Here is a 10,152-nt window from a genome sequence, read left to right as displayed (position 1 = left end):
CAAGTGAAAAGCATAAGATCCGCGACATGAACTCATGTGGAATTGCTTATTTTTCTCAAGCTGGCGTGGTGTCAGATTCAACGTACAGTGAGCGAACGAAGCCAGATCTATGCTACAAACTTGGTTAGTAGTCATTCCCCCAGAGCAAGGCAATTCTCAGGGGGCAAAGATAGGAATCTCTAACAAGGAAGTCTCAAAACTCTCAGCAATCTAAAATTCCTATCGTTCTTTGGAGGAAGCCATAGCAGTGAAGCTGGCATAAAACAGTTATGTGGGATACTGCAGATAAGTCTAGGGAGAGAATCAATATTAAAGCTATCGTTTGTTATGAGCATTTCTTTCAATGGAACAGCGGGGTAACTTCTCCGAATAAATAAACACATAAATACATAAAATATCTAGTGCTTTCCCTTATGGTTATGATGCTTCAAATGTTCATCAGCTTTTGATTTGTCCTAATAATAATAATAATTTATTATTTATACCCCGCCCATCTGGCTGGGTTTCCCCAGCCACTCTGGGCAGCTTCCAACAAAACACTAAAATACAACAACCTATTAAACATTAAAAGCTTCCCTAAACAGGACTGCCTTCAGATGTCTTCTAAAAGTTTGGTAATTATTTTTCTCTTTGACATCTGATGGGAGGGCGTTCCACAGGGTGGGTGCCACTACTGAGAAGGCCCTATGCCTGGTTCCCTGTAACTTGGCTTCTTGTAGCGAGGAAACTGCCTGAAGGCCCTCGGTGCTGGACCTCAGTGTCCGGGCAGAACGATGGAGGTGGAGATGCTCCTTTGGGTATACTGGACCAAGGCCGTTAAAGGGTTGCATAAAACCTGAAAGGAAGATTAAAAAAAAACTCCTGGCAAGATAAGATGCTCTGCTGTAGAGTACCAAACATTTGGGTCCCCTGCAAAGCTGCGGGGCCTTGACAGGTGCTTCACAACGCCAAACCCTGGCACCAGCTCTGACAAACCAGAACCACCAGGTGAGTAGGAGGGCAGGAAATGGTGAAGAGGTAAAGCTGGCACAACAAGAAAACAGTTGCATGATCACGCTCATCCCAAAGGGGGGGAGCTAACTGGTCCTGTTACCATTAACTACGAGGGCACACACAGGAAAAACTCTGAATTCATTGCAGCCTGTAGTAGACTAATAAATACATCAATAATATTTGTACGAGTTTGGTGGGGCAGCGTAAAATTCATACTGTACCTATGATCCACGTAGTTATAACCTCACTGAAAACAACTGGGCCTCTTACATCAAAGATTAAATTGGGCTAGAGGATATGCCAATTTTTTGTTTTTGAGGTATACCAGTTCTTTGGAACCCCTCTGCTCCTGGTTCTTTCATTTTGTTCATTGTAGAAAAAGACTCACCTGAATATACCTTACTATTTTTTTTACTGCCACAGAAAAACTCCCTGCTTACAGAAAACAAGCTGGTCAGGAAGTTGTCTCCAGCTTAGCCTTCTTGACACGCTAGTTTTCTAAGTACAGGGAAGTGGAGGGGTTTGCAGGGGGAGCACTTTCCTCCACAAAAGACTGCACTACATTGTATTTCTTTTCTGAATATGCAGCACATCTGTGAATTCCAGTGTTCTGAGTTTTGCCGAACTAAATGCTGAGGTCTGCTGCAACCTCTACCTTGGAGTTAATCTTGTGGCCAAATTCCAAGCCCATCGTTGCCAGAAACGTCAGCATCATGTTAATACAAACAATCATTAGCGCAAGCATTCTGCTTGCTAGACAGAATGATCTTCCATCTCTCTCCTCCCCCCACAACATGCAAGCAATAGTTTACTAACTTGGCTACTAAATGGCAGAATTAGCTTTTTAGGATGCAAATTCTTGCTAGAAGCGTTGGCCCAACAGTAAGTGGGAGGGTCGAACTATAGAGCAAGCAAGATAGAAGATGCCTTTTATTGAGATCTGTCAGCTGAAAATGCAATGCACATTTTAAAAGATCTCTGTGGAACTCAAAAGCTTGCACACATTCTGAATGCCGCTAATAAAATAACTATCTCAGCAGAAGTCATATACCAGCTGTCCAAGTGTTAAATAATAAGCAGGATGAATTTCCCAGAAGAAATTTACATAATCCAGTGAACAAAATGGTGCAAAGAAGGTAATTCTTATTTTTTTTTTAGAAAAGTGCATGCTAATTACACATTTTCAGTATTTCCTTTTTTAAAAAAAAAAATGATCAGGCAGATTACATAGAAGTTCATAACATTTCTTCAATATACAAATCAAACTCAAGCGATTCATTAATAAGGTGCTCAGAAATGTGAATGAAAATAGAGCCTACAGCAGATCCATGGTGTGTAATTTTTATTTATTTACAAAGCTTCTTTGAGTTTTCATTTGACTCCTTTTCCTTCCAAGGACACTTCAGTGCAAAAACAACTGTGGCAGAAGAGCTGGAGTTCAGTCTTGGCTAATCCCAGGAAACTTTTGTGAGTGTCATTTTCAAGATGTTAAGGCCTACAACCCTTGGCCTCAACAACTTTACACAAATTTGTGCAATCATCTTCCCCCGCCTTCACCCTACACACCCCCATATCTGCTCCAGGGGGTTAGGGCAAAACCCAGAATATATTTAGGGGAAGAGTTTGGGTGTGGGAGTCCCATTGCACAAGTGCAAGAAATTCTGCTTGAGCAATTATTTAACTGAATACCACCCAGATTTGTTAGCATTCTTTTTCAGGGTGGGGTTTTTTGTTTGGGGGTTGTTTTTGTCTGCGGGAGAGTCTGTGCACAAAAGACCATCACTTAACATTTAAGCCCTCAGCTTCACTACTTAGTTTGAGCACCTGGTTTAACGGTACAGTGGTGCCTCCCAAGACGAAAAGAATCCGTTCTCTGATTCTCTGCGTCTAGCGGTTTTTTTCGTCTTGCAAAGCAAGCCCATTGAAGGATTAGCGGATTAGCACTATTAGCGCTATTAGAGGCTTTTAGTGGCTTTTAGTGGCTTATCTGCTGATCGGATCAGCTGATAAGCGGCTTAGCACTATTAGTGGCTTTTAGCGGCTTATCTGCTGATCGGATCAGCTGATAAGCGGCTTAGCGGCTTAGAAAAAGGGGGGGAGGGAAAAAAAACCAGCAGGAACTCGCAAGACATTGTCGTCTTGCGAAGCAAGCCCATAGGAGATTCGTTTTGCGAAGCACCTCCAAAACGGAAAACTCTTTCATCTAGCGAGTTTTCCCTCTTGCGAGGCATTCGTCTTGCGGGGCACCACTGTATATGCGAAACTAAATTCCACAGAAGTTCCAACATTTGACGGCACCTCAGAATTCAGATTCAACTTTCAGAATTTCTAGTCTCTTTTCTTGCTTCGCTTTTGAAATCTGACTTTGGCATTAACTCTTCCTGGTGGGCTTTAAGGCAACGGCATAATAAATTCACTATGCTTGTAAGGCGCTTGGGGAGGGGTTCTTGAACTGGGGTTCCCAACAGCCAGGCTCCGTTGCCATGCCTCCTAAGAAACACTAGGGCAAGCCTGATAACTTGGTTCTGTGCTTCAGGGATGCCATAAAGGCCTCAATGCCAGCAAGCCACTGTGTGCTGAGATATCTTCCTAAACACCTAGTCCTTTTCTCTTACCGTACAGTGGTAACTCGGGTTACATACGCTTCAGGTTACATACGCTTCAGGTTACAGACTCTGCTAACCCAGAAATAGTACCTCGGGTTAAGAACTTTCCTTCAGGATGAGAACAGAAATCGTGTGGCAGCGGCGCAGCAGCAGCAGCAGGAGGCCCCATTAGCTAAAGGGGTGCTTCAGGTTAAGAACGGACCTCCGGAACGAATTAAGTACGTAACCAGAGGTACCACTGTATTCTGCCTGGACAGCCTGCTTGTTTGGGGTGATATACCTGCTTCTGAAACATGCATACTGATGGTCTGGAAATTGATAGCCTAGGTGGGGGTTCCTCAACTTTTTGAGGTCCAGGGGCACATTTGGAAATTTAAGAAAGTGTTGTGGGCACTATAAGAGACCCAGAATCCAAACTGGCAATGCTCAACCCCCTGTGCGCACATACACAAAAAAGCCCAGGCAGAACACAGACATATCTCCCAAAACAAATAAACACACACGCACAAATGAGGCACGCACGCCCTGCAAAAAAAAAAAAAGCAAAAAGCAAACAGAGAGAGCGAGAGAGCTGGGTAAGAACAGGGGACTTAAGGGTACTATGTGAAGGGCAAGGGGAGGTTAGAGGCCTGACAAGCATCTTGACACCTTTGCCCTGATCCGACAAAGAGCAACGCGTAAGCAAATAAACGTTGTGCCCTAAAGTTCTTAAGGTTGAGATGTTCAAACTGATTTAGCTGTACGGCGGTCTTGTTTCCAAGGAATGATGGTAAAATATGTCTCAGGAGAAGCCCTACCTTTCCACTTGTTAAGTGTGACAAAGAGGGTGTGTGGTGGTTGCAAGCATGAGCTACAAGCCAGAGATCCCCATTCCGACTCTCAGCTCAGTCACCAATTAACTAGGAAGCAAAGTCTAGCTGTAATAGCATGAGAGTACTATCAGCCTACCTGGCCAAGCTAGAACGAGAGGAACCTTGTGGAACAGAGGAAACTTGGAAGCTGCCAAGTCAATCTAGCTCAGTATTGTCTAAAGGGGGTCATTCCTAGCCCTACCTGGTGGTGCCGGAGATGGGACCCTCTGCATAGGACAGCAGGTGTCCTACCACTGAGCTATGGCCCTTCCCTTAAATGCTCTGGGCTCTCAGGAAAAGTGTCATACCAATGTAAATCATGAGGTCACTAAAAACCGGGCTGCCCGGTTATCAAAGGAGCAGGGGGCTTCAAGTCCTACGACTCTCAAAATAATGCCAATTCAGCCTCTCTCTGTAAGACCAAGAGTTTAACATCCAGAAGACCTCCGCAATGGAGGGCTCGTGTCCGAAACGCACCCCTGGAGGTACAAGGCAAGATTGTTAAGGCAGCGTAAAACCCCTAAAATTTCATTCACACCTCTGGATTCCTTTTCCGTTCAAGGCATCAGAAGGGGACCTGGTTTTCTACCTGCCCTTAACAAAAAAAGGCATTTCAGTAACTTCGGGTACCGAGCATGTTCGATCAAACCTTGGTTACTGTTCAGCATTGGGTAATTAGCACGAAGACTGGAAGAATTTGTAAGGAATCAGCCACGAATACCAGCAGCAACGTTTAATTATTATTATTATTATTATTATTATTATTATTATTATTATTATTATTATTATTTTACCACCTCTCTTTATGGTACACCTCCGTCTGTACAATCTCACTTGGGTGTTCTGCTAGGCATGCGCCGTTGATGTCTTTGATCTTGTTGTCAGGCAGATCTTCTGGCTTTGTGCAAAGTTTTAATGCCCTGGAAATGAAGACGTCCAAGTCAAACTGGGGGTCGCTTTCGCTGCTGACCTCCTTGGGTTCTTTGTGGAGATGGTGAGGAGAAGATGGTAAGCTCCTCTCCTGGATCTCTGGGAGAGGATTTGGGCATTCGAGTCCTGTCTGGGTACTTGTAACCCACTGCGCTATCTCTAGGAATAGGTTGGATGGTTCCTCCTCCAAGGCGATCTCCGCCGTGGGTGCAATGGATGCCCTTTTCCAGTGGGACAAGTCTAAGATGAGCTTGGGCTCTGAATAATGATGGAGCTTGTTGTCCCTCCACAAGAGCTTGTCCAAATAGGAAGGCGACCCCACTTTGTAATCACACGACCGCCCATAATCTCCCTCAAACACTCGGTCCATCGAGGAATGCGACTGCTCCAGGAATCTCTCGGAGCTGCTCTGGGAATATTTGCGCGGGTCCACTTGAGCCTCCTCAGCAATGGATTCCGACCCCGCTCTGGGATCTCGTTGCACCTCCTCCAAATCGTGGCACTTCTCTTGCCGCCATTCCAAATCCGAGGATAAGCTCACTTGGTACCTGTTTGTTCGAAGTGACAACAACGTTAGACGCACAACGAAGGGTCAGGCGCATACTCCGATTTAAGCAAATTTAGAAATTATTTATTTACTTTCTCTGAATACATTTCCCAGAAATTGGGAAGGGCCCTAGCTCCCTGCTTTGCTTTGTCCCTCATTGGGAGTCAGTAACCTTTGGACCATCTGAAATAACTCCAACTGGCTGGCTACTAGAGAATACAATGCAAGCTGCAAAATGAGCCTTCTATTCCGACAATTATGTACACTAACCAGCGTTCTATTAGCTTTGGAGTGAGACTTGCATCATTTGTGTACTAGTCTTTGTCCAGCTTGCTTCATAGCCTGAAGCTCTCCAGAATACTGAGAAGCTATCAGGGCTCCACAAAGCCAGAGAAGACACTCAGAAGTGATTCTACCACCCACCCACTCCATCTTCAGCAGAACCACCAACTTTTTCCACTAGAAGATCCTCCAGAGCAGTCAGGAACCCCTCAGTTTCCATTGGTCTCCAAGAGCCGGTCATCCAAACGGGCTTACTATCCTTGCAAGGGCAAATTGCCACTGCTATTCCAGACTTCACCAGCTAATCGTTCTACTACCATTTCCATTAGAATTCTCCAGCAACCCTACTCTCCAGGGAAGCTCAATACAGGATTGCAGCCTGAGAATCTCGGAAACTGGTCTCAAAGGAGCAAAAGAAGCAGCTCAGCAGCAGAACACATGAATAACATGAATAAATGTACCTGTCCCAGTTGGACAACTGGCTTTGGTTCGCTTCCATCAGCAAAATGTCATCAATCTCGTCTTCAATCCGGAATGGGTGCTGAGAAACGGGCTCGTCTTCAGGACAGTAATAGGGACTCATATAAGGGTGTTGCAAACCCATCTCTGCGGTCAGCCGGTCCATGGGATTGAATGTCAGAATCTTCTCCAGAAAATCGATGGCTGTGAGGGGCAAGTTATTACAATCAGGTCAGCAGTTCTTAGTCCCCAAGACAGAGTCACCTGGGAACACTTATATGCATGATAAGAACAGTCATTCTGAAATCAGATAAAAGACTTCACCTTTAAGCTCCATTTCTATTTAATTATTGAATGTAATTGTCCTTGATTCAGAAGTAAAGCTCTTAATTATATTTAATGGGAGTGTTGTGCAAGCTTTGGAAGGACAGTGAGTCTTGGGGATGTTACTTATTTTTAGAAAGGACAGGAGTCACAGTCAAAGAGAGTCTGGTCTAACAAGCATGAGAGAAAGAAATCCTATACATGTCTACTCAGAAGTAAGCCCTAACGTCCCTAACCCAGGGGTTGCCTTTTTTTTCTTTTCTTTTTTTGAGCCGGTGGGCACATTTGGAATTTTGAGAAAGCATATCCTCCACGGCTTTTACCACAAAAAACCAGGATGCCATCTTCCAGGGCTGCAGTCCCACACGAGTCACATGACCTGCATGAGAGTGCATCCCCCCAAGCACTTTTTTCCAGTAAGGTAAAGGGACCCCTGACCATCAGGTCCAGTCGTGGCCGACTCTGGGGTTGCGGCGCTGATCTCACTTTATTGGCCAAGGGAGCCGGCGTACAACTTCTGGGTCATGTCGCCAGCATGACTAAGCCACTTCTGGCAAAGCAGAGCAGTGCACGGAAACGCCATTTACCTTCCCGCCAGAGCGGTACCTATTTATCTACTTGCACTTTGACGTGCTTTCAAACTGCTAGGTTGGCAGGAGCAGGGACAGAGAAATGGGAGTTCACCCCGTCGCGGGGATTCGAACCACCGACCTTCTGATCGGCAAGTCCTAGGCTCTGTGGTTTAACCCACAGCACCACCCGCATCCCTCTCCCCCCCCAGTACGACACCCCCCAAAAAAACACATTTTGGGATGCTGTACAAGAAAAAGTGCTTTCTTCAGGGCAAGAGCTCAGCCTGAAATCACACAAAAGCACAGTGCCCAAAATGGCCGCCGTGCACTCTCACAGGAGAAAACAGGATGCCCCATTTTTTCTGGGACAGTCCCACTAGGAACCAAATGCTTTCCAGCAAAGGAGCCCACGCTTGGATCCGAGCAGATGTGGAACCGAGTCTCTACCTTTGCTGTTCACTTCAGGAAGGAGCTTCCGCAACGGCTTCTTCACTTCCCAGGTGCTGTTGACGAACGTCGGCATCACTTTGAGCAGTTCCTCTTTGTCCTCTTCGTGGAAAACAGGGATGGTCTCCAAAATGAGCTGCATCTGCTCCAGCTCGTGGCTTCCTAAATGAACAAAGAGAAGGTTGCTCAGAAGGGTGACATTGTGACCTCTGGGGCCTTTGAAGAAGAAGAAGAAGAGTTTGGATTTGATATCCCGCCTTTCACTCCCCTTCAGGAGTCTCAAAGCGGCTAACATTCTCCTTTCCCTTCCTCCCCCACAACAAACACTCTGTGAGGTGAGTGGGGCTGAGAGACTTCACAGAAGTGTGACTGGCCCAAGGTCACCCAGCAGCTGCATGTGGAGGAGCAGAGACACGAACCCAGTTTCCCAGATTACGTGACTACCGCTCTTAACCACTACACCACACTGGCTCTTCCCTTTGGCTTTGCTCACGCGTGCATTCCATCACTTGATAGCTTTGGCATGTGCTAATGAGCCACCACAGAGCAAACATGACGTAGTCATATCAAAACACATGGGGCTAGGTAGGATGCAATGCTGAACCGAAATTTAGTACTACAGGAGAAGTACAGAATTCTTGGGAGCTGGCATGTCAGATCTTTAGCGCCCCCTTCTCATGGGCCAACTTTGATAGGTGGACAAAGTCACCCACCTGTCAATCATCTGACTGCATGACGGTGTCTGGTGACTGAGAAGAGGGCAGTCCTGCCCACCTCTCAAAGTCGAACTGGGTGGGTGGACGGATCTGCTTCACTAGCTCATTTTCCACAGGGAACCAACTGATGAGTGGAGGTTTCAATACAGCTGACTGCAAGTGTCTGCTTAGCCAGCACATTTACCAGCCAGGCCAGCACATAAGACGATGATGATTATGATAAATTTATTATTTATACCCTGCCCATCGGGCTGGGATTCCCCAGCCGCTCTGGGCGACTTCCAACAAAATATTAAAAATACAATAAAACATCAGACATTAAAAACTTCCCTAAACAGGGCTGCCTTCAGATGTCTTCTGAAAGTCAGATAGTTTTTTATTTCCTTGACATCTGATAGGAGGGCGTTCCACTGGGCGGGCGCCACTGCCAAGAAGCCCCTCTGCCTGGTTCCCTGTAGCTTCACTTCTCGCAGTGAGGGAACCGCCAGAAGGTCCTTGGAGCTGGACCTCAGTGTCCGGGCTGAACAATGGGGGTGGAGATGCTCCTTCAGGTATACTATAAGAACCTAAGATGAACCTGCTGGATGAGGCTAACGGCCCATCTAGTCCTCTTCTCATAGTGGCCAACCAGATGCCGGTGGGACACCCATGAGCTGGACCCGAGCACAGGACCACTTTCCCCTCCTATGGTCTTCAGCAACTGATATTCAGAAGCATCACTGCCTCCAGCTGTGGAGGCAAAGTCTAGCCATCATGGTTAGTAGCCATTAATAGCCATCTCCCCCATGACTTTCTTTTCCTCTTTTATAGTGATACGGAAGGGGGGGGCATGTCTTCTTCACCTCCTTCTTCGCTACAATATATCCATTTATTTCCAATTTTCTATGTCAAAAGGGGCTAAAATCTATAAAATTCATAGAAAATCAACGTGCCAATTTGCTCAATTTCTCTAGGACTCCATGACACCTCCCCTGTCCTCCATAATCCCTCAAGCAAGGTGTCAAGACCCTAATCCTGTCAAATCATTCTGCCAAGCCTTTCCTCCGGGCAAGGCCAGGTGGCAGACCATGCATACATGGACCATTGTCTTCTCATCAGGTACTCAGGATGTGCTTATCTGTGCATATCTCCAGCTCTGCATATTCCCCCCTCCCTCCTCCATATGTTAATCTGTGTAACCCAACCTCTTCTTAATGTATTCATGATGTAATCTGTGTAACCCAACCTCTTCTTAATGTATTCATGATGTAACTGGGATGTATTTTGCACTGTATTCTGGGACATGGAGGGAAATTTCAAAAGTTCATGTCACCCCTTTCTCGCTCTTCAATCTCGCCTTGAACCTGTTGCGCAATAAACTTGGATCCTCTGCAGTTTGCTCCTGTCTCCGGCTGAGTTCATTTTCTTCCGCAGGGACCCGCGGAC

At 46.1% G+C, this 10,152-nt stretch overlaps 1 protein-coding gene across 4 annotated transcripts in view; it reads right to left on the bottom strand.

Annotated features, from left to right (window-relative positions):
• Nucleotides 1-3,921: 3,921 nt before the first annotated feature.
• Nucleotides 3,922-10,152, bottom strand: part of MAPK4 (mitogen-activated protein kinase 4) — a 103,161-nt gene continuing 96,930 nt past the window's right edge. For all 4 annotated transcript variants that reach the window (XM_082241998.1, XM_082241997.1, XM_082242000.1 and 1 more), the window contains exons 4-6: nucleotides 8,012-8,173; nucleotides 6,671-6,872; nucleotides 3,922-5,928 (exon numbers count right to left, since the gene is read on the bottom strand). In XM_082241998.1, coding sequence (XP_082098124.1) covers nucleotides 5,241-5,928; nucleotides 6,671-6,872; nucleotides 8,012-8,173 — 1,052 coding nt within the window. In that variant the 3' untranslated portion in view covers nucleotides 3,922-5,240. The remainder of the gene's footprint in view (nucleotides 5,929-6,670; nucleotides 6,873-8,011; nucleotides 8,174-10,152) is intronic.

This window comes from Podarcis vaucheri (assembly GCF_965113315.1).
Source record: "Podarcis vaucheri genome assembly, chromosome: 11".
Classification (NCBI taxonomy): Eukaryota; Metazoa; Chordata; class Lepidosauria; order Squamata; family Lacertidae; genus Podarcis; species Podarcis vaucheri.
The sequence above is the reverse complement of the archived record's forward strand: the minus strand, read 5'-3'. Positions and strand labels throughout refer to the sequence as shown.